At 42.9% G+C, this 24,259-nt stretch overlaps 1 protein-coding gene across 1 annotated transcript in view; it reads left to right on the top strand.

Moving 5' to 3' along the window:
- The first annotated feature begins 2,558 nt into the window (after nucleotides 1–2,558).
- Ttc26 (tetratricopeptide repeat domain 26) overlaps nucleotides 2,559–24,259 on the top strand; it is a 51,757-nt gene continuing 30,056 nt past the window's right edge. The window contains exons 1-7 of the mRNA XM_028889314.2: nucleotides 2,559–2,729; nucleotides 3,420–3,557; nucleotides 6,519–6,611; nucleotides 8,786–8,900; nucleotides 11,311–11,360; nucleotides 19,130–19,275; nucleotides 22,187–22,358. Of these exons, the coding sequence (XP_028745147.1) occupies nucleotides 2,727–2,729; nucleotides 3,420–3,557; nucleotides 6,519–6,611; nucleotides 8,786–8,900; nucleotides 11,311–11,360; nucleotides 19,130–19,275; nucleotides 22,187–22,358 (717 nt within the window). The 5' untranslated portion in view covers nucleotides 2,559–2,726. The remainder of the gene's footprint in view (nucleotides 2,730–3,419; nucleotides 3,558–6,518; nucleotides 6,612–8,785; nucleotides 8,901–11,310; nucleotides 11,361–19,129; nucleotides 19,276–22,186; nucleotides 22,359–24,259) is intronic.

Here is a 24,259-nt window from a genome sequence, read left to right as displayed (position 1 = left end):
AAAAATAAAGCTGCAAGTCCTACCTCTGCCTCTTGGCCTGCAGCCAGCACTCCTGTGCTGACGTTATCACATGTTTTATAACACCAGGTGTTATAATTCTTACAGCTGTTGTTGGGAAGAACTTCTCAAGTATACTCAGGGCCATAGTCTGTCCCTTGTAACTACAGCATATCTCAAACAGCCTCTAAGGATTCAGAGACGTAAAGCAATACCACAAACTTTCAGAAATCAGAGATCATTTCAACTGATTTAGTAAATTCAACATGGCGGCATAGAGCATTATCAGTAACACTGACTTTAGACCATAGTAAGAGAGCCCTCTGCTCTGCGTTCTACACTGACTGTGTGCTAAACTAGATAGAAAGGATCTGCATTGCTCAGTTCTTGTACACCCTTCTTTATTCCACGATGCTTAGAATAGCGAGTCTGTATCCATGCACCTTCTAGTCTGTTTGCACACTTGAGTAGGGCTCTGCTCTGGGTGTTTTCCCTTTAGGTTCGTGAGACTGACAGATTCTAGGATAAATGGGGCCCTAAAGCTTGACTTTGTAGGCTGAGGTTCCACAGTGATGCATAAAGCCCTTTCCATGCAGATTAAAGCCTGGGGTGAGTGGGGTTGAAGGCTGAGAACTGGGCTTAGGCCTTTGTGCACTGCTATACCCTTCAAAAAATTCTGAGAATTCTAAACTAGAGTTCAAACTTCTACACGTTGTTTTATTTTTCATCAAGGTAGAATGCTAAAACATTTTAGTTAATAATTTGCTGGGTTGGTTTTGAAATTTTCAATATTTAGGCATATAGAATATGGTTCTTCCTTGTATGATTTCATCTCTATTAAATGTTCAGAATAGGCAAATCCACAGGGAAAGAAAATAAATGAGTTCTTGACAGAGACTAGGGAGATTGTAAAATGATGAATGATTGTCTTGCATTGTAGGTTCCTGTTAAAGACACACAGTATTATGAATACACTAAAGTCTACTGAGTTGTACTTTTTTTTTTCTGAGTTGTACTTTTAAAAGATCGATTTTATAATTATATGACTATTTTGACTAAAGTGTCTGTCATCTATATCACACCATGGAAAGTAGCTATAAATACTTTTGTTGATTTTTTTTTACTGAAAATAGGAATATTTCTGAAATATTTGGAAACAAAAGAATTTAAGTGGAGCGCTGGTAAAGCTGTGCATCTTTGAAGTGTATATATTTGCCTTTTGGTATGTATCTCTGTAGACCAATTGGTTTGTGTATATACAGACATGTATACATAAAGACAAAAAGTCATCCACTCTCTAACAGATGGCAGACGTGAGAGGAGAAAGTAAGGCCTGAGACAGATGACTATGCAAAGGAATCTCAGAAGTCACACCGACCAGCCTTCTACACATTTATGGTATATGTGAGTCTCTATAGGGCTGTTCAGGGTGGTATGAAAAGTAATTAACTATGTAATGATTATGCCATGTCACTCAAGTTGTTAATAAGATTTTAGGTCTTTAGTGCATCTGCTCACTCTGAAAGTTTGGATATCCTCTAAGGTCCCTTCTGGCTCCAACAGCCCATGACTGTCATTTAAAAATATTTTTGCAGTCATGTTAACACTGTGTTCTGGAGTAAGTCCAGTCAACACAAATTTTTACAGTTTCTAATTGTGTGTGTGTGTTGAAGGACCAGCCTGCCTCCTTCTTAGGCTTAAAAGTCATTTTATAGTAAAGATAAACTAGGTTCCTGTTTATCATTAAACCTCTGTTTCTCAAAGATTGGGCTATGCTACACTTGTAACCTTAACTACAAATGGTTCTGCACTGCCTGTTTCCGAAATGGCAATCATGTCTTTGTTTCAAAGTTGTTTATAACTGTCTTGCAACCTTACCTTTGTTTCAAAAGATTATATGACCATCTTGTTATGACTACCTGTTGTTGTGCCCACCTTGCAACCGGGTCTGTTTCAGGAGTTTGTTAAGACTAATTTGTTATTACTTTTTATGCTTATGTTCTGCGTCCTGTAAGCCTGCCTATTTTGCCCGCCACATCTCCCATTTGGAAACCCCTACTCCTGAGCTGTATAAAAAACATTTCCTCACATCTAATGCTGACCTCTCGAAGCTCGCCCTAGGGGGAGGTAGCCTGTGTACACGAATAAACTTGCTTTAATTAATTGCTTGCTTTCATTAATTTGACCATGACGTGGGCCGGTGGTCTTTCCCCTCCCATCTTTGGGGTTAACAGTGTCTTGAGGAAATGTTTCGGTGTCACTTCTGCCTCCAAACTATCATTTCGTTCAGCGGATACCAGGGGAAAACAGAGACAACATGCCAGACAGCGGGCAGCTGTGGAATTCAACCTAGACCAAACGGAAGTGGTCCTTGAAAATTACCTTCCCAAGAAACTTGCATCTGAAATACACTTCCTAATTGCAATAGTAATTCTAAGTTGCCTTTTCCTAAACTACATTCCTAAGCAGAGACACAAGCACATTTTGGTCCTCAGCACAAACAAGGATCTGCTCCCTTGATAGGAACGTCTTCCCTTCCAGCCGCGGAAACACATGGAACCAAGAAGCTGCGGGCACTGATTCTCGGGCGAGCTCTTGTCATCGAAGGACCAGCCTCCTGGCGGCGTTGCCGTGGAAACGGAGCTGGCTGTGTAGATGTGGCAAGTCGCCGAGGCATCCAGGCTTTGCTTTAAGTATCTGCGGCAGGGGCTCACAAGACCGACGCCAAGATGGTTAGTGGCTCTGAATAATAAGGGGGGAGGGGACACTTCAAATAGGTTTTTACCCGGGCTTATAACTCCCAACACACTATTGGGTAGAATCTAGGTGTGTCTCCAGAGGGCGATCTCCAGTGTTTCCACCGGGAATAGCGAGGGATGCAAAGAAAATTACCTTGATGCTGTCTTCCCTCCTGCTTCTCCATTTCCCGACACCAGATCTGCTCGTGGACTGGAAAAAGAGCCAGGGAAGACCGAAATGGTAGAAGCTGCGTGAATTGTTCGTCTCTGGTGGATAAAGTAGTTGGAAGTAGCTGTTTGGTTCCCCTTCAGTGGGAAGGCGATGGCTCTTTCAATAAAATGCGCGTTAAAAAAAGAATCTGAATAGGCCGGGACTGCCTTTAATCCCAGCACTCGGGAAGCAGAGGCAGGTGGATCTGAGTTCCAGGCCAGCCTGGTCTACAAAGCAAGTTCTAGGACAGTAGAACTGTTATATAGAGAAACCCTATCTCGATAAAACAAAAAACAAACAAAAGAATCTACTTACTAGTGTTTGTTGGTAAGGATTTGACTTGTAAATCACAGAACTGTTACGCTAAGTTTAAAAATGACTTTTGACAGAGAAACCCTGTCTTGAAAACAACAACAACAACAACAACGACAAAAGACTTTTGAGTTAAGCGGTCTTTGCTGTTTGTTTTTCAGATGCTTTCAAGGGCCAAACCCGCTGTGGGCGGGGAATCACCACACACTGACAAAAGAAAGAAGAAAGGGAGGAAGATTCCAAAACTAGAGGACCTACTTTCGCAAAGAGATTTCACTGGCGCCATCACCCTATTGGAGGTAATGTCCAAAGAAGGTTTGCTTTCAAGTCTGATGAATGTCGGGGTGAATGCTGGTTACCATGCTATTGGAATAGGTGGGTACATTCTGAGGAATCCAAGTAAATATAGCCAGACACATATTCCAGATTCCAAGTTAACTATAAGCCTGATAAGATATAAAAAATTTTGGACTAGATAGATGGCTTGACAGTTAAGACCAGGGGCTGCTTTTCCAGAGGACCTTGATTCCCAGCCCCCACATGTCTGCTCACAACCCTTAGTAACTCCACCGTCAGGGCATCTAAGGCCTTCTGACCTCCTTCAGCACCATGAACACATTTGGGGCATAGAAACAGATGAAGACAAAACACTCATACGCTTAAAACTAATTTTTTCCCTAGTCCCACAGATGGTGAATCTAACCTAAAAATACAGCATTACACATAATACAGCGCCAATTCACATATTGTTTACCATGATTCCTGAGTGATTTATAACTTCTTCCTATTATAATATTTTGCTTAAAAGATTGATTATTCCACGTTTATTTTAAAAATATTGTAAACCCATAGGACATTTCAACTCTGTATGTCATTGTCATCTTTTTTTGGAACCAGTGCTGGGGATCAAACTCAGGGCCTCAAGTAAGCATTCTGCCACAGATCTGCACCCCAGCCCAGCCCCAGCTTGTAGATCTCACCTTTTGTTTGTTTGTTTGCTTGCTTTTGTTTTTCGAGACAGGGTTTGTCTGTTACAGCCTTGGCTGTCCTGGAACTCACTCTCTCTGTAGGCCAGGCTGGCCTCAAACTCAGAGATCCACCTGCGTCAGCCTCCCAAATGGTGAAATTAAAGGTGTGCAACACCTACTCAGCTATGTGTCTATTTTTTTTTTTTTTAAGAATTTAAAAAATGATGTGTAGTTGTTTGTGTCTGGATGTCAGTTGGGTTTGTTGTTGTTGCTGCCCCCCCCCAAGACAGGGTTTCTCTGTGTAGCTTTGCTCCTTTCCTGGATCTCGCTCTGTAGCCCAGGCTGGCCTTGAACTCACAGAGATCCCTCCTGGCTCTGCCTCCCGAGTGCTGGGATTAAAGGCGTGCGCCACCATGGCCTGGCTTTGCATGTCAGTTTGGGCACCTGAATGCAGGTGCCCACAGAGGCCAGAAGAACTGGATTCCATGGAGCTAGAGTTACAGAAAGTTGTAAGCTTTTATGAGGGTGCTGGGAACTGAACTCAGGTCCTCTAGAAGAGCAGCAAATGCATATGTACACATAATTAAAGATAAAAATACCGGGCTGATTAAAGATGAAAACCAAGCAAAACCAAAACAATACACAACAAAAAAGCTTAGGGGAGGAGGGATTTTTTTTTTTTTTTGGCTTATAATACTGAGGGAAGTCAGGGCAGACATTCGAAGACAGGCCTGCTTGCAGTTCTATATAGCATTACCTCTGTCTACGGAATTCACTTTACAACCAAAGCAGCACTGTGTTTTGAGTTGTTTTTTTTTTTTGGGACAGTCTCTATATGGACCAGGCTGGCCTTAGACGATAGACCAGGCTGGTCTTGAGCTCACAGAGTTGCACCTGCTTCTGCCTCCTAAGTGCTGGGATTAGGGACGTGTGCCACCACACCCGGCTAAGCATGTACCACCATGACCAGCTCCCTGAGTTCTTTTCTCAGGGTCTTTATCACAGCAGTGGGGATGAAAGTAGGTCTCATGGTACTTGAGAATCCTTCTCAGTCCTTTCCTCCGAAGTAAAACTTCTGTTTGGTTAGGTGAAGAATTCTTACATTTCTGTAGTGGACACAAACAAGGTTATTGTCTGTACACCTTTAACTCATCAGGTCTGTCAGTTAGCCTGATGGGGTAATAGAATGATTTCATGGCTTGTCTCCAGGAAGGGCTATGAAGTAGTGTAGGGTCTGAGGAAACACTGACGGAAGACCCCAGACTCAAATAGTGTGCAAGAACAAAGAGTGTTTATTATACCACATGCATTGGGGGCCGCTCACCTGTACAGAATGGTGAGGACCCTGAGGGGGTGTGCAGGCTCCTTGAAGCACGGGTAAGGGGATGTTCAGGGTCAGTTACCTAATTGGCTAGTGTATGTCTAATTGGCTAAGGTTTAGTTCTATGGTTTTTGGACATCTCTGCCCAAGCTTGGCCGTGACTCAGAGGGCTGCCGGGTTTGTCCTGGAGACACCGTGAGGCTGACTTAGACCACTGTGTCCGTTCTCTTCCCACCCTGAATGTGAGGGCCTTGTGGATAAATGGCCCTTTGATGGAAAAGACACCCGTTTGTCCTTCTCAGAGAACTGGGACCTAAATTCCTTTTTGAAGGGGGGAGAGTTTAAGCCCTTCAGTATTGATACATATACATGTATGCTAACAGGAGAAGATGGAAGTGTGATATGGAATGCAGCAAAAGTCAGTGGTGGGACCTGGGCTTTGGAGGCAGACATGCATCGACGTCCCCGTTTCCACAGGGACAGGGACTGGCTGTGGGATCTTAGAACCATTGCTTGACCTTTAACCTGCAGGTATTTGGCTTTAAATGTTTTGTTATTGTTGTTGTTTTTGTTTTTTTGAGGCAGGGTCCCTCTGTAGCCAGGCTGTGATTGAACTCACAGAGATCTGCCTTCCTCCGCCTCCTGAGCACTAGGATCAAAGGTTTCAAATGTTTTACATAATTCTTGAACATCACCCAGAATTATTAGATAACTCCCATACTTTCTGGAATAAGGCGCTAGCAAACACAGAAAAACAAGTCCAGCATGTCTGAAAAAAAAAAAAAAAAAGCCTTCTGTGACAACTGTGACTGCGAGGACTCCTGTCTGCGGAGGCGTCATTGAACCGCATAGTGTCCGGCTTCTATTATTTAGCATTTTGATTGTTTATCAGTCACCTAGCATACCTTAAAAAAAAACCAAAGCATTTACTATTAAAATCTTTTTTTTTTTCATGACATTGTAATGTGAAGTTCAAACGTCATGTCGGGGAGCAAGAAGACGACACTAATTTGTGGATTGGATACTGTGCTTTTCACCTGGGAGACTACAAGAGAGCTTTGGAGGTTAGTGGGAAAAAAAAAATGACATTATATGGTACATACTCATAGTAACAGCAGAAGGAAATAATGCAGATGGAAAGAAAGAAAGTGCCCTGTCTGCCTTCCCCAATCCTATGTCTTTTAATAAAGGCCCCACTGACCCTTCTTAAGGTACTGATTCAGAGCGGGGTGGGGGTGGTAACAGAACACATGTGATATTGATATGGGACTCTCTCTGGAATAAGCACTCTGCCACCAACGAGGGCGAGCGAGAGGAGATGTCACTGGCGGACTGCAGCCAGGAAGCTTCTGAAAGGCTTCCCTCCCAGGTCCAGTTTGTGTTCGCATTTTACACTCTAAAACTACGAGGGTGCAGGCAAGCGAGCGAAATTTTACGGACACTGCAGGGCCGTGCAGTCCGAGGGTTGTTAAGGGCAACAGCACATTATTTCAGCCGGGCAAGTGAAGTCAAGCTTGGCAGACGGGCAGGACGAGCAGCGCTGTAAGTCAGTCACTGAGTAAATAAATAAATAAATAGTGGAACTCGTCTTTTCTGCCTTACTCTACTTCAACATGAAAGTGGAAGAGGAAATACGTGTGGGGTGGGAGTGTTTAGAGGGTGTGCAGTCTGTAAGTCAGAAGACAGACTAGAGAAGGAGGTGGAGGAGACCATGAAAATGCTTTGGGGAAACTTGCTAGTTTGTAAGTTCGTTTAAAAAAATAATGAGACAAATATTCTGCTCAACATCCCGCCTTGCTATATAATATATAAACTAAAATACTTGAATAAAACCCACAAGACAAGAGCATGTGTAGCATTCCAATGTCTGAGTATTTAATACATGTGTTAGTATTATTTTTGTATAATAGAATGTTGTCTTTTTTTTTTACTCTTTGGGGGGCCCCCCACCCAGCTCCCAAATAAGCTTCCAAATAAATATGGAAGCTTATTCTTAATTATGAATGCCTGGCCTTAGTTTTGTTAATTTTTTTGCCAGCTTTCCTTAACTTAAATCTTCCCATTTACTTTTTGCCTCGGGGCTTTTCCCGTTCTCTTACTTCTGTAAATCTTACTCTTATTCATGGTTTGCTGGATAGCTGGGTGGCTGGCCCCTGATGTCCTCCTCCTTCTCTGGCTACTTCCTTTTCCTCCTCCTCCCAGATTTCTCCTACATAGTCTCTCTGCCTGCCAGCCCCACCTGTCTTTCTCTCCTGCCTTGCTATTGACCGTTGAGTTCTTTATTAGACCACCAGGTGTTTTAGACAGGCACAGTAACACAGGTTCACAGAGTTAAACAAATGTAATATAAACAAAAGTAACACACCTTAAAATAATATTCTACAGCAATAGAAGTTATTATTATGATTGTTTTAAATAAAATCCAAAAAATAACTGCCCCCCCCCCAGACAGGGTTTCTCTGTGTAGTTTTGGTCCCTGTCCTAGATCTCGCTCTGTAGACCAGGCTGGCCTCAAACTCACAGAGATCCGTCTGCCTCTGCCTCTTGACTGCTGGAATTAAATGCATGTGCACCACCACTCCGGCCAAAAAATAGCTTTATAAACAGGAGAAAGACTCTCCATATTTGGTCTGTGAGTCTGCGTCTTACTTGCCCTTCACTTTTCCATGTGTACTAGAGACTTTGCACATGCCAGGTGAGCATTTGGCCAGTGAGCTGTGCCACTGCATTTCATATTGCTTTAAGAATGTTTATTTTATGGGTATAAATGTTTACCTGCATGTGTGCATGTGAACCAGGTGCATGCCTGGAACCTGCAGAGACCAGAAAACATTGGATCTCCTGGAACTGGAGTCATAGATGATTGTAAGCTGTCATGTGGATGCTGGGAATCGAACCTGGGCCCTCTGCAAGAACAGCCAGTGCTCTTAGCCATCTCTCCAGAATTCCCATCTGTATGTCTGTTTAAGTTAGCAAAAACTACTTCAGTTGTTGTAATTTCTGAAGGTTTCTAGGCACATTAAAAATGAGGGGGAAACAAAGTGTAATTCTGTGTACAAGAGCCCTGTCTGGGTGGAATCCCATGTGAGCCTACCCTCTTCCGCAGGGAACGGTGGAGGAGATATAGAATCTCCAAGTGTAAGCTAAGCTGTTCTGGCAGTGAGAACTCCTCTTCCATTGTAGAAAATGGGCAGTCGCCTTACTGTCAAGCGAGGCCCTCAATTATTGTCTGTTTCAGGAATATGAAAATGCCACGAAGGAGGAAAATTGCAACCCAGAAGTGTGGGTAAACTTGGCCTGCACCTACTTCTTTCTTGGGATGTATAAACAAGCAGAAACTGCTGGGTTTAAAGGTAAAGCGGGTGTTTTATGGATCATTTTTGGCGTAACGTCTCTGTCCATGGTTATCCTGCTCTTTCTTATAACCAGTGTTTGCTTTGTACCTGCTTTTGTCCTCTGCTTCCAAAGTGCGTGTCTTATAGATATTTCAACTTCTAGTTGAAGCTTTGTTTTATTTTTAATTCCAGGCTGACAGTCTCTGTTTTGCTTTTTTTTTCCTGGGTGCTGGAGGCTTAGTCCAGGGCCCAATGCTTGTTGGACAAGTGCTCCACCACAGAGCTAACCCTCAGCCCCAACAACAGCCATGAGAGCTAAAAAGGAACTTTGCTCTTCAGAACAACTAAAGTACTGGATTTGATCAATTCTTTCTTTTTCTTTCTTTCTTTCTTTTCTTTCTCTCTCTCTCTCTCTCTCTCTCTCTCTCTCTCTCTCTCTCTCTCTCTCTCTCTCTCTCCCTCTCTCCCTTCCTTCTTCTTTCTTTCTTTTTTCTTTCTTTTCAAGACAGAATTTCTCTATATAGCCCTGGCTGTCATGGAACTCTCTCTGTAGACCAGGCTGGTCTTGAACTCACAGAGATCCACCTGGCTCTGTCTTCCAGGTGCTGGGATCAAAGGCGTGCACCACTGCCTGGCAGATTTGATCACTTCTGTCTTTAAAGAGAGTTAATTACCCCATCCTCACCCTAGTGTGCCCTCGACCAACTCGAGAAGGCAGAGCCAAGAAACAGAAGGAGAGAGAAGAAAGTGGGCACAGGGTCTTTAAAAGGCCCCACGGGTGGACGTCAGGGGAGGGTGGTGTTTAGGTGCCCTTGCTCCAGCCGCTCTGCTGTGGGGTTTATTGCTCACAATGAGAGCCCGAGAGAGAAGTCAGCCTATAGATCCCCACCTAAGAGTCCAGCAGGCTTCCCTTTGTATTCAGATCGCAAGTAAGGGGGAGGAGAGGGGGAAACATGGAAGAAAAGGTGAAGGATAATCAGAACACACATCGAATGAAATTTAAGGAAATGGAGAGAAAGTGGGCAAGCGAATATTGATGAAGATGTTGTTAGGAAGCTGGGTGTGGGGTACACCTTTAGTCCCAGCACTTGGGAGCCAGAGGCCAGAAGATCTCTGAGTTCAAGGGCAGCCAGGGATACACAGAAAGACCTTGGTCCCCCCCAACCTCCACCAAAATAATTGTTAGGGAAAATAGATTTTGGGTAGAATTCATATTTATATGTATAAAACTTACCCCATTTTAAAAAAATGGGGAACTTGAACCATTCTTAATTTGAACCCCATTTTTTTCATATATGCCAGTGTAATTTTTCCAAATGTAATCATGTATTTTAGGGTCCTAACTGTTTCATGTTTCTAAGAGTTTGCTTCATTTCTGTACATACATACATACATACATTTTTATTTTTTCATGAATTGAAGTATGATTTTGGTCTATAAAAGAGATACAGAATTGGTTGTCCGGAATTGGAAAACTGACTGGATCTTGAAAGGTGTTAGCCTTTCCCTTGGATGCCTGTTTAAGGGTGGCCCTTAACTGTGGTAGAAGATCCCTGGAATATAGTGGACAGCTGTTTAGGAAAATGCAACAGTGTAATTCTGGAAAAGGAGATTTCAGTAGGAACTGAGAAAGAATACTGGCAAAATGTGGGTGGCTCCATGTGTATTCTGAGGCGACATCCCAGTGATTGGTTCAGTGTGTGAGCAGCACAGAGGTGGACTACAGTGTGTGTGTGTGTGTGGTGTGTGTGTGTGTGGTGTGTGTGTGTGTGGTGTGTGTGTGTGTGGTGTGGTGTGTGGTGTGTGTGTGGTGTGTGTGTGTGTGGGTGTGTGTGTGGTGGTGTGTGTGTGTGTGGTGTGTGGTGGTGGTGTGGTGTGTGTGGTGTGTGTGTGTGTGTGTGTGGTGTGGTGTGTGTGTGTGTGTGTGTGTGTGTGTGTGTGTGTGGTGTGTGTGTGTGTGTGTGTGTGTGTGTGTGTGTGTGTGTGTGTGTGTGTGTGTGTCGTTGTGCTCTGGGACACACAGCAGTGTCGGGTTGAAGCGGTGGAGAGCAGAATCTTAGAACAGCCCTTCTCTGGCTCTCCTGTGGCTGCTGCTCCTGCAGGTGGGACAGAGTGTTTAGTCTAGCAGTCACATACAGCTAGATAAGGATCTGGGGAGACCCACCTGAGTCTCATTCCAGCAAGGGACTAACTTTCATAGATTTATTTTTCATTGTATGTATGAGTGCTTTGCCTGCATGTGCTCTTGGAGGCCAGAAGAGGGCACCAGATCTCCTGGAACAGGAGTTAGGAACAGTTGTAAGCTTGTGAGTGCTGGGAACTGAGCCTGAGTCCTCAGCAGGAGCAGCGAGGGCTCTTACCCTCGGAGCCATCTCTCCAGAGCAACTGTTGAATTCCTTACCAAGCACCGCGGTTCTTTCTCTTCCAGCTCCCAAAAGCCGGCTCCAGAACCGCCTGCTCTTCCATCTGGCTCACAAGGTACCTTGCTCTCGTCCTGCACTGCTCCCTTTAAAACATTTCCCTCTTCCTTCCCTTCGCCACCAGTGATGGAAAGTGTTCAACTAGACATTTGTTAGTGTTACTAAATTGTTTTAGAGAAAGTTTATCAAGTCACAAACAAGTAGCATATAAAAATATATTTGGTGCGTTTAAAAATTTCAAAATATTGTTTTTGCTATTATTTTACAGTGTTAAGAATTAAACCCAGGGCCTGGCAGTGGTGGCAAACTCCTTTAATTCCAGCACTTGGGAGGCAGAGGCAGGCGGATATCTCCAACTCCGAGACTGCCTGGTCTATCACCAGGGGGCTACACAGCGAAACCCTGACTAGAAAAACCAAAAACTAAAAAAATAATAATAATAATAAAGGAACTAAACCCAGTGTCTTGTGCGTGTTAGGCGAGCACCCTGCCATTGAGCCATATCCAGAGCCTCTGGCTTTTTGAGACATGGCCTTGCTATATTGTACAGGCTGGTCTGAAACTTTGTGCAAAGCCCAACATGACCTCAGACACGTAGGCTTCCTGCCTTAGCTGCTCCGCCGTGGGTTAAAGGCATCACCACCACACCCAGAGCTGCCGTCTGATGGCTTGTTTCCATTTGTCCCAAATAACCAGGATTCCATCTTCTCTCCTTTCTGGTGTTCTTTTTGCACTGATTTTTAAAATTCTGTATTTGTCCTCTGTTAGCTTGCTGTTGTGCATACTTTTTATAGTACTTTAGAGGTTACGATAGCATAGGTCATTTATATGATTGAAGTCCTCTTGGTTGTTGAGGGTTTTCTTTTTTTGCTTTGTTGTTGTTTGTTCCTTGTAGGACCTCAATAATATGTATCCACGTAGTTAGTTTTCTTTCATTGCGTCACAGGTCAATGCTTCTATTTTGTTTGTTTGTTTATGTTTTTTTTTTAAGGATTTATTTATTATGTATACAGAAATACAGTGTTCTGTCTGCACGTATCCCTGCAGGCCAGAAGAGGGCATCAGATCTCATTACAGAAGGTTGTGAGCCACCATGTGGTTGCTGGGAATTGAACTCAGGACCTTTGAAGAGTAGCCAGTGCTCTTAACCACTGAGCCATCTCTCCAGCCCCCTGAGCCATTTCTCCGGCCCCTGTTTGTTTACGGTTTTTGAGACGGGGTTTCTAGACAGTCTGTCATCTTCCACAGAGGACTTACTTGTGTGTCTGGCAGGAACAAAGGGTCTGGCTCCTGCCGGGATATCAGCCATTCAAGGCTGGTCCCCAGCAGTTCTGAGAGCCGGTGGGTTTCACTTTGCCTCCCTGGCTGGGTTGTCCCTCCGGGGCTCCTCACTGACAGCCTCTAATGTTTGCCCATCAAGCCCATACAGCTCCCACAAGCTGTACTTCACTTTTGGAGGCTCAGTCGCCAACTAAAAACTGACCAGAGTCCTCAAAAGGTTGCTGGACACCCACCTCACGGCCCCATGCTTTCCATCTCTTTGGGATCTTGGCATCACAGATCTTCACTGAGTTGGTACCTTTGATGTCTCCACACAGATTTCTAGTAGCTTTCAAACTTTTAGTTGTTCTTGATGAGAGGACTAGGCTCCCAGCAGGTCTACTCTTATTAGAAATGGAAGTCTTTTATTTCAAGAAATTTTATTGTGTTTTCTTATGATTACAAAAATAAGATTTGTTTATTCTATTCTCTTAAATAGTTTTTAAGAAGACACACATACACACAATAATCACCATTTCTTGTATTTTGCTCTCTTCTTGACTTTAATTTTTTCGATTATTATTATTACTACTTAATTCTACGTGTATGGGTGTTCTGCCTGCATGTACATCTGTGCACCGTCTAGTGCCCGAGGAGGCCAGAGGAAGGTGTCTGGAACTGGGAGTTTCAAAAGGTGCTGAGCCACCATGTGGGTCCTGGGAATCAAACCCCGGTCCTTTGATGGAGCAGCCAGTGCTCCTAACCAGGGAGCCATCTCTCCAGCCCCTCTCGTCAAGTCTTAAAAACTCATCTTTTCCACTTGCTCTCCCTCCCATCCTTTGTTCCCCCTTCTCCAGTGCCGGGCACTCAGACTGAAGGCATCATGCATGCTAAGCGTATACTCTACCACTGAGCTATACCCTTGGCCCCATATTGTTTTGAAAATGTGGGTTATTTTTATCAAGTTTGGATCGCAGTTTATGTATGTGTACTGTTTTAAGTCCATATTTTGCTCTCAAAAGTACAACTTGTTTTCATGTCATAAGATAGTCTGCAGAAGAGCTAAATGGTAGGTAGCTCTTGGGCTGTGAAATCTTTCTAAAAGTTTCCCAATTTTCTTTCTTTTTTTTTTAAATTTCAAAATAGGGTGTGCCATATCCACACTTTGATCTCCAGGTTCTCTTGAAAACTCTGAATGTTTCCTCATGTGTCATGCTGACTGAAGCTAAGACAGCCTTCTCAGTGGTTTTTAGCCTGGTGCAGTTTGCAAATTTTTAATTTAGATCTTCACTTACTGTCATTATTATTCCTTCTAAAACAGAAGTCCCACAATTCACCCTTTCATTTCCCTTTGTTGTTTATTTGGATATTTTCCAGTTTTCAGGCCTAAAGAAATGGTAACCTTCCAGTTGGTGGTGGCACACGCCTTTAATCTCAGCACCTGGGAAGCAGAGGCAGGTGGATCTCTTAAGTTCAAGGCTAGCTTGGTCTACAGAGCAAGTTCCAGGACAGCTAGGGCTATATAGAGCGATCCTTTCTAGAACATCCCCCTCAAAAAAAAAAAAAAAAAAAAAAAAAAAAAAGGAAAGAAAAGAAATATTAACTTTTGAAACTGATTTTCTTACGTTTATTCTGAATTAGAGAGTGCGTCTGAGTGAGAAAAAGTGAGCGCCAGTGGAAAGAAAGCTTTGCAGGCTAGACCCTGGAACTTAGTTGGATCTATCTGCCTCTCACATTCAGGTTTCAGCAACTCAACTGTGGCAGCACAGGCCCGTTCCCCTGAAAGCAGGGAGAGGAGGATGGGCACCAGCTTGAGGCCAGTGTGGTCTACAGTGACTGCTAAGCCAGCGAGGGCTCAAGAAAAAAAATTACTCACAAAAATTGTATGTAAGTCCGTCCCGGGAGCTAAGGACATATTCAGTCTTAGAGCATTTGTCTGGCATGCCTGAAGCCCAGACTTTGTTCTCCAGTATTACATAAGCACACGTGTGTACAAATGTACATGCATACAACATACATCCATAGTGTATCAGGGATCAAACTGCAAATCAATTTCAGAATATATATATATTGAGACAGGGCTTCTGTATGGCCTTGGCTGTCCTTGAACTTGATCTGTAGACAAAGCTGGCCTCGAACCTACAGAGATCCACCTTCCTCTGCCTCCTGAGTGTTGAAATTAAAGGCATGCGCCACCACTGCCTGGCCAATTGGACTTATTAACTGCAGAAACAAAGGTGTGTGTGTATGTGTGTGAGAGAGAGGGGGAGAGGGAGAGAGAGAGAGAGAGAGAGAGAGAGAGAACATGAGCACAGAGCCCACATCCTATAGCACAAGTGTGATCTTCTCAAGAGACAGACACAGAGTGACTTCACAGTTTGGCTGTGTGTCTAAAGTTTGATAAGAAGACTCCCTCTTCTTTTGACATTGCCCAAAAAATATAATTTGTTAACAAGGTTAAAAGAGTTTTTTTTTTTTTTCTCAGTAAATGTTGTAAGGTTTTCTGAAGGGCGTTACTTAGGTCTAGTCGAGGAGAGTGTTAGGAACATAGGTCTCATGTCATTTTAGCCCCAAGTAAGCACAGCCTAATTGCTGTCCTGGAAATCCTTGACTAAAGCATTGTCTGTCCCTGTGTGAGCACAGTTCATTGCCTCTTTCAACCATTAGGCCCTCCTCAGTAAATCAGAAGTCTCTTGCCTTTCTCAGCAGTAAAAGCAGGTCAGACTGGAGGAGAAAATTCTCTTTTCTCTCCATTTCATCATAATTCTCTATTTTTTTGCAGGGTGGGGTGGTGGGGTGGGAGGAGTGGTTTCTGAGACAGGGTTTCTCTGTGTAGCTTTGTGCCTTTCCTGGAACTCACTCTGTAGCCCAGGCTGGCCTCAAACTCACAGAGAACAGCATGGCTCTGCCTCCCAAGTGCTGGGATTAAAGGCATGTTGAGGCACGAATTGTTAAAAGGTCTCATTAATAAAATCAAACCTGGAGCCAGGTATTGGGGTGAATGCTGGAAGATCGGAGAAGCAGAACAAGCCACAGCCACCTCACCTTGCCAATTCCTCAGCTGATCCTGTTTCCTCAGACTGGAAGCCTCTGAGTTCACATTCAGAATGAATCTCAGCTGAACTGTTTGTTGAAATCCTAAAAGCTTAACCAGGCTCTAGTTCCTGGTTTTCACGCCTTATATACCTTTCTGCTTCTTGCCATGACTTCCCAGGATTAAAGGCGTGAGTCACCATGCCTGGCTGTTTCCAGTGTGGCTTTAAACTCACAGAGATCCAGATGGATCTCTGCCTCCCAAGTGATATGATTAAAGGCGTGTGTGCCACCATTTTCTGGCCTCTATGTCTGTCTAGTGGCTGTTCTTTTCTCTGACTCCAGATAAATTTATTAGGGTGCAATATATTGGGGAACACAATATCAACATAGCATGTGCCACCACTGCCCAGCATAATTTCCTATCTTCTTATTCTCAATTTCCCTATTCTAGACTTCAACCCCTTATAAAAATTAATTATATATATGGGTATCTTGCCTACATGTATATATGTGTACCATGTATATACAGTGCCTACACAGGCCAGAGGAGAGTGTTTGATCCCCTGGAACTGGAGTTACAAGAGGTTGTAACCTGCCATGTGGGTGCTGGGAACTGAGCCCAGGTTCTCTAGAGCAGCAATTGCCCTTAATGCTGAGTCATCTCTCCAGGCCCTAACACCTTCAATTTAAGGGTTGCCGAAGACTGAATATCCATCTTCCATAACTTCTTCATAGGAGAACAAAGGTGAAGACCCTGCCTACCCAGGGATCAAAAGTCTCAACTTGTCTGGGCTTAGGACACATTGAGCTGGGGGTTTGGAGGATCATCGTTCAGGGAGACTCAGGGGTGGTAACCATTACATGGGACATCAAACCACATAGACAATACATTATGCAACAGATTGTTATGCTCAATCCTAAAATTAGTGCTTAAAAGAGCAGGGCCTTCTTCCATAAGGAGATACCCAAGAACCATTATGTTAGCAAGTCATTAAAACCTAAAGTAAAATCTCACTTCTCACTGACTATTGAAATCTTGGAAAGATGAAGACACACTGTTCAGGTATAAGTACATATCATTTTACTTTATTCATGGCACAGTTCTCCCTTGTTATTAGTATATCAAAGACTGCCCGATTTGTATGATAACTATCTCATGAACTGTAAAGAGATCACACTGATAGTTACATGCTGATGCTATGGCAAAACAAAAAGGACAATTTAGAGAAATCTGGTGCTTCACATCTCTATTTTCCTGTTTTAAAGATTTATTTATGGTAATTTTATGTGCATAGGTGTTTCCCAGCATATATGTAAGTGTATTTAGTGGCCATGGAGGACAACAAAAGGACATTGAATCCTCTGGAACTAGAATTACAGACTGTGACTGTGAGCTGCCTTGTAGGTGCTGGGAACCAAACACAGATCCTCTGCCACAAGCGCTGTGAAGAGACATCATGACCAAGGCAACTCTTATAAAAGGGAGCATTTAACAGAGACTAAGACAAGCTGTTAGTGTTAAGTATCCCCACCTATCTTAGTTAATTGGTCGAGCTTGGGACCTTTAGGGAGGACTCTAGGTGTTGTATTTTGTCTTCTTGTATGCACGATAATTACTACATGGGTCTAACAAAATTATTCCTTTGGTTTTGGGTATTCCCATTAACGCTGGTTAGTGGCCAAATTTGTCTAGAAAAGAGTTCTGGGTTATTGATTAAGGCAGAAAACAAAGTTTTTACATTGGAAAGAAAATTAATATGTTCATGTGTCACATTAAGAGTTACCCCAGGGCATCTGGATGCTTCTCTGAAATTGTTCAGGTGATGCTTCGATCAGGGCTTAGGTAGCAACTTGAGGGCAGCCATCCCTTGAGCTGAAGTCCCAGTCTTTCTTTAGAGGGTGGGACATAGTCCCTCAATTGTAATTTATCTCCTTGCAGAAGAGGCAGGGCCCCGCTTCTTAGCACCCCACTGTCTTACACTGATCTCTTGCTGTGAAGCGACACCATGACCAAGAGGACGCTTAGAACAGAGCATTTTGTTGGGGGTTTCCTGCAGTTTCAGAGGGTTTGTTTCTGATCATCATGGCGAAGGTAGGCAGGCACAGCGCAGCTTTACATCTTGATCAGTGGCAGCAGGCACAGAGAGAGACTGGCTTGGGCTTGTGAAACCTCAAAGCTCACCCCTAGGGACACACCCACTCCAAAGCCACACCTATATCAACAAGGCCACACTTCCTAATGCTCCCCAAACAGTTTCACTAACTAGGGACTGAAGCATTCAATCGTGAGCCTGTGGGGGCCACTCCCATGCAAACCACCACACCCACTGAGGGCGGTTCTCTTTTAGACCCTGGTTTTTGAAACAGATCCTTTAAAAGAAAGATCTAAGGAGGCAGGAGAGATGGCACAGCTGTTAAGAGTGCTTGTGGCAGAGGATCCGTGTTTGGTTCCCAACACCCACAAGGCAGCTCACAGTCACAGTCTGTAATTCTAGTTCCAGAGGATCCAGTGTCCTCTTGTTGTCCTTTATGGCCACTAAATACACTTACATATATGCTGGGAAACACCTATGCATATAAAATTAACATAAATCTTCTAAAAAATGAAAATAAAGATTTGAAGCACCAGGAAGGAGTGAATAGTCTGTGTATCAAGAGTTACATACAAAATGTATCAGTTGGATCCCATATATAAACAAATGCAGTTGTTTTGTTATTTATATCTACCTTCTAATAAAATAAGCATAAAAGTTGAATTCTGATAGCCTAAAACAACAACCATATATGGTAACTGAAAAGAAGATAAAAACACATAGAACAGGGGAGCTGGAGAGATGGCTCAGCAGTTAAGAGCACTGGCTGTTCTTCCAGAGGTCCTGAGTTCAATTCCCAGCAACCACATGGTGGCTCAAACCATGTATAATGAGATCAGGTACCCTCTTCTGGCCTGCAAGCATACATGCAGGCAGAACATTGTATACATAATAAACAAATAAATCTTAAAAAAAAAAAAAACACCTAGAACAGTAAATTAAAAATTGTGTTCACAAAGTTACGTGATAACATACATTTTGATTACATACTATTCACCAAAGGAAAAAAAATACAAAAGAATTGGAAAGAATTGAGGGCAAAGAAATGTAAAAAGAAGAAGAAGAAAGAGAGAAAGGCAGAGAAACATAAGAAGGAGAAGAAACGAATAGGGTGGAGATATCAAATAATAAATCAGCCGTGGACATGTAATAGCATCAAAAGGGATCTGTGATCGAGCAGCTCGTTAAATATTCAGAAAAAATAAAAAAATTCGAAAAAAAAAATAATAATAATAAATCATAACTGTAACTTTCCGATGCCAAGGCTCTTTCTCCAGAGATGATTTGCATCCTTTCTCTACAGTGGGACAAAAGAGATAAGGGGCTAGGAAATGGAGGCAGTAGGGACACAGTGGCCAGAGAGAAGTTCAGACCTCCATCCCATTAGATTCTCTCTCACACGAATGTGAATCTGTGCATGTCTTTTCTCACAATTTAGTTTAATGATGAGAAGAAATTGATGAACTTTCATCAGAATCTTCAGGATATCAAAGAAGATCAGCTTAGCTTGGCCTCAATCCACTACATGCGATCTCATTACCAAGAAGCTATTGACATATACAAGCGGATACTGCTGGATAACAGGTCTGTGGTCTTTCCTGCCCTGGTCCAAATAAATACACCAAGACTTATTCTTACTTAAGAATGCCCAGCCTTGGCTTGGCTTGTTTCTAGACATCTTTTCTAACTTAAATTATCCCATTTCTCTCTTCTACATGTTGCCTCTGGACTTTTTGTCTTTATTCTATGTCTTTCTTCCTGTCTTACTCTGGGGCTGGTTGTGTGGCTGGATGGCTGTCCCCTGGCATCCTCCTCTCCGCCTTTTCTCAATCCTATCTCGTCTTCTCTCAAGCCTAGATTTCTTCTCCATTTTATTCTCTCTGCTTGCCAGCTACGCCTGTCCTTTCTCCTCCTAGCCATCGGCTGTTCAGCTCTTTATTAGATTATCAGGTGTTTTGTACAGGCAAAGTAACACAGCTTTACAGAGTTAAACAAATGCAACATAAAAAAATGCAACACATCTTTGCATCATTAAATATTCCACAGCATAAACAAACATAACACATCTCAAACTACTATTCCACAACACTGCCCACTTGAAATAGCTGCCATGGATTAGTTTCCTTTTTTCTAATTTGGCTAAGAATCTAGTGTCCTCTGGACCTAGTACCACCCGGTATTCAAGTCTCTTTTGTTGCTGAGCTGATGAGGTTAAGAACTCCTGGATATTGTTCACATCAGACTCTCTACCCTCTTTCTTTTGTTGCTTTTGTTTTTATTATATTTTATGTGTGTGGGTGTTTTGCCTGTATGTATATGCACCAAATGTGTGTCTGGTGTCTGTGGAGGCCCAAAGAGGGCATCAACTTCCTAGAAGAGGAGTCACATATGGTTGTGCGCTGCTGCCATGTGTTAAACTACCAACATGCTAGGCAAGATTGTCCACTGGTGCAAGAGTGGCATCAAATGCAGCGGGGCAACCAACTGCCTTCTGCTTGGGTTTGAGGCCCGTTCCTCAGGCACTGTAAAACTGGTTAAAAGCCCATTACTATAAAAGTCATTGGCCCTAGTAGAGAAGCTACTGCTGTTGTTTTTCTAAAGGGACATTATGTGCCTCTCAAATTGCCTTCTAAATGTATATGTTTATACCCATAGATTAGTGCTGCTGTCAGCTTTGGCCAATTTTTTTTTTTTTTTTTTTTTTTTCTGTAGGTGGCATTAACTATAGATATTCAAAGTCAAAGAGATTTTCTCTAAATGCAACACCTGTGTCACTCCCTCAAAGGCTCAGGGAACATTAAGGAAGAGAGAGTGGAAAGAATACAAGAGGAAAGGGTGGTAGGCTGAAGAATGCTGCCTTCTGGGCCCTCTTGAATACCTAGCACCTGTGATTCCCTGCACAAGACTGGACCACTCATCATTCTAATACAGAGAAGGGGATGCTCACAAAGCCTGCCCTTCTTTGAGGACTTATAGTTAATGGTACTGGAGAGGAGGGGCTTATGTGGCTTCACCAGAGGAGACAGAAACAGTTACTAGCTGCTGGGAGGAGAGAGGGACATTTTCCTCAGCAGACTGGAAAGTTGCCCATGCTCCTATAACTAATCGCTCGCCCTTGCTTCTGTACGTAATCCTAATAAAACTCATCAGTTCACACACACAACAAGACATGATGAAGGGGGACTTGTGGAAAAGAGGAAGAGAAGGGTAGGAGTGGGAAGTGGACAAGAGAGGGTAATGGGGGTGAATACCTCAAAATACATTATATGTGTATTTGAAAATGTCATAAAACAGTTATTATGTATAACTAAAATATGCTAATAAAAACTTTTATAGTAGAATATCAAAGCTGGTTTAAAGACAGTCAAATATTACAACTCAAAAAGAGAAAAAATCTACTAGTTGTGTCTTGTTTTCTTCCTTCCAGGGCGGATCCTTGCCCTGTTCTTTGCCTTATTGTTCATTTGAGCTTTGCAGTTAGACACTTAATATAACATGATAGTTGGAATCTACTTTTCCTCAAACACTACTAGAATCAATATGACAGGTTTTCTATCTACAAAACTCATCTGATTCAAACTGACTTACATACTTAGTATCTGAATGTTAAATAACCAACTTAACATACGCTTGTTTTCCTTCTTAGAAAATGAAAACTTTATGAAGTAGATTTCCTAAAGTATCTATATAATAAACACTTATTCCCTTATGAGAATTGTGTCCATGTACCCTTCCAAATCAGATGTGTTGTTGGATATGCAGCTTCTTGGTTCTGTAAGCATGTTGCATCCTTCTGTCCTTCCATCCTCTGTCTCTGTGATTTCTGTATTCTGTAGCCGTTTTGGTTCCTCATGCTTTACCCAGCAGGTCGCATAGAGATGATTAGACATGGGCTGATGCAGTGTTGAGATGGTCTGCACTTGCTGTACTGGATGTCTGTATGTCAATTGCTCTGATTGGTCATAAATAAAACCTGATTGTCGTGCTAGCAGAAGTATAGGCGGACTAACAGAGAGAAAAAAGAACAGGAAGCAGAAGGACTCTGCAGCCGCCGCCATGACCAGCAGCATGTGAAGTCGATAACCACCATGTGCAATATAGATTTATGAAATGACTATTTAGCTATAAGCACAGTTAGCAAGAAGCCTGCCACCATACAGTTGTAAGCAATATAAGTCTCTGTGTTTACTTGTTGGTCTGAGCAGCTGTGACTGGGGTGAAAAGATTTGTCCTGACTGTGGGCAAGGCGGAAAACTCTAGCAACATCTGTCTTACTGTTATTATATTACTTCTGTATGTAGAAGACTTACCCAGTTGCTATATAAACTTGAATTGATAAAGTAATGATTATTTAGTAGTCCAGATTAAAACTGGAAAAGAGTCAAATGAATTTGTTAGTAAGAAAGGAAGATGTTTGGAAACAATTTGATTGTTGTATCAGGAATCAATCCATCAATCTGTGAAATATACTTCAGCTTGAGTCTTTCTCTAACAGGGAGTACCTGGCCCTCAATGTCTATGTGGCCCTCTGCTACTACAAATTGGATTACTATGATGTGTCCCAAGAAGTCCTGGCTGTTTACCTCCAGCAAATCCCTGACAGTACCATCGCACTCAACCTTAAGGCTTGCAATCACTTTCGCCTTTACAACGGCAAAGCAGCTGAGGTAGGCATGTGGATGTGTTTCTGATGATCTCCGTTCTAATGGGAGTTACTTTATAACAGTGTCCAAGTTAGCCCATAAACTCCAGGATCTATAGCTCTGCAGTAATGCTCCTTGGTTATTGCCAGTGTGATTCTATAACCAAATAATTGTATAAACATGTTTTTTTAAGACAGGCTCTCATGATGTAGCTCTGGCTGGCCTCCAACTCCTTATGTACACCATCCTGGCTTTGACCTCACACAGATCTGCCTGCCTCTGCCTCTGAAGTGTTGACATTCAAGGTGTGACACAAAACACCTTGCCCTATATGAAGTTTTTTTTAAAATCTGACTTTCTAAACAGAATTTCATTTCTGAATGATCTGTGTTGTATCTAGTATATTTTTGATAGTTTCACCTAAATGATGTATAATAATGTAACCATAATGTAAGTGTTTAAAACCAACGCTTCAGCCCCTTTCTCTAAAGTCTGTTCACCACGGCTCTGTGGCTGCGTGGCCACCTTATATGTCCAGTACATCATTATTAGAAACCTGGGATGTCTGCCCCTTTCTTCTCCTTCATCTCCATGTCACATCCGCTATTTCCATTATATATAACTTCTAGATCTCTCTCTCTTCCTCTGCCCCATCTTTCTCAGTGTCCATTGGATCTAGTGCTACTAAGTGTTCAAATCTACAGCTGATAATCTGGTGAAGTCTAACTCTTCGGGTATTGTTTGGATTAGGCGTTCTCTACCTTCTTGCATTCCTACCTTCTTAGACATGTGATCCCCCACTTGTGCTATTTGGTGTTTGGGACAAGTCATCATAGGGTCTTACTATACAGATCGGCTGCCTCACGCTCCTCATCCTCCTCCCTCCCTCTCCTAACTGTAGCTTTACAGGTAGGAGCATCTATGAAACCGGCTTATGTGACTTTTTCCCTCCAGGACCTGTTTTCCCTTCACTCACTTTTTTTGGACAATTTTTTTTTTTTCTTTTCTTTTTTTTTTTTTTTTTTTTTTTTTTCTTTTTTTTTTTTTTTTTTTTTTGCATGTAACCCTGTCCATTCTGGAACTCATTCTGTAGACCAGGCTAGCCTCAAACTCACAGAGATCCATCTGCCTCTGCCTCTGCCTCTCAAGTGCTGGGATTAAAGGCGTGCGCCACCACTGCTCAGCTTGGTTTAAAAAGTTTTACTAATTCCTCTTCTTTTAGTTGTTTTCATTAAGAACATTAAATAATCTCCAATAACTGAAAAGTGTGATCTGAGGTGCCTGGGTCCCTGACAGCTCTGCAGAGGCTGTGTGTGTGTGTGTGTGTGTGTGTGTGTGTGTGTGTGTGTGTGAGAGAGAGAGAGAGGGGGGGGGAGGGCTTCAGTGAGGCAGGCAGGCTGCCTGGGCAGAGTGTCGGCGGCTCTCACATGTGCACAAAGTGAGCAGCTCCTTCCATGCTCTCTGTAGGCAGTTCACTTGCCACCCTTAGGACTTGGTGGCCCTGCTGCATTTGGTGCCTCTTCAAGCCAGGTAGTAAGGCTTCTGAGGCAGCTGCAGCGTGAGAACCACAGAACTCACATGCTAGGTGCATGTGGTGCTGAGATTACAGCCGCACGAGAGCCTCAGAGCAAGCTAGCAAGCAAGACTAGTGCACTGTCCTAAGAACAGGCGGCGCTGGGTTTGGGTAATTTGTATGACAGATGTGAACAAAGCTGGTGGAGCGGAGTCTCAACTGAGAAGAAAAAGAATCCCCTTGACCTGAAAGATCATGGACAGAACATCTTCAACGGTATTACAGAGTTTTAGAGAACAGAATGTCCTTTATGATTTCAAAATAATCATGAAAAAAAGAAAGAACCCCGTGCCATTGCTGTGTGCCGTGCGCAGTGACTTCCCTCTTCAGGGCTGTGTTTGAAGTTAACATG

The sequence above is a fragment of the Peromyscus leucopus genome, chromosome 3, assembly GCF_004664715.2.
Source record: "Peromyscus leucopus breed LL Stock chromosome 3, UCI_PerLeu_2.1, whole genome shotgun sequence".
Lineage (NCBI taxonomy): Eukaryota > Metazoa > Chordata > Mammalia > Rodentia > Cricetidae > Peromyscus > Peromyscus leucopus.
This window is presented reverse-complemented; position numbering and strand designations above follow the sequence as displayed.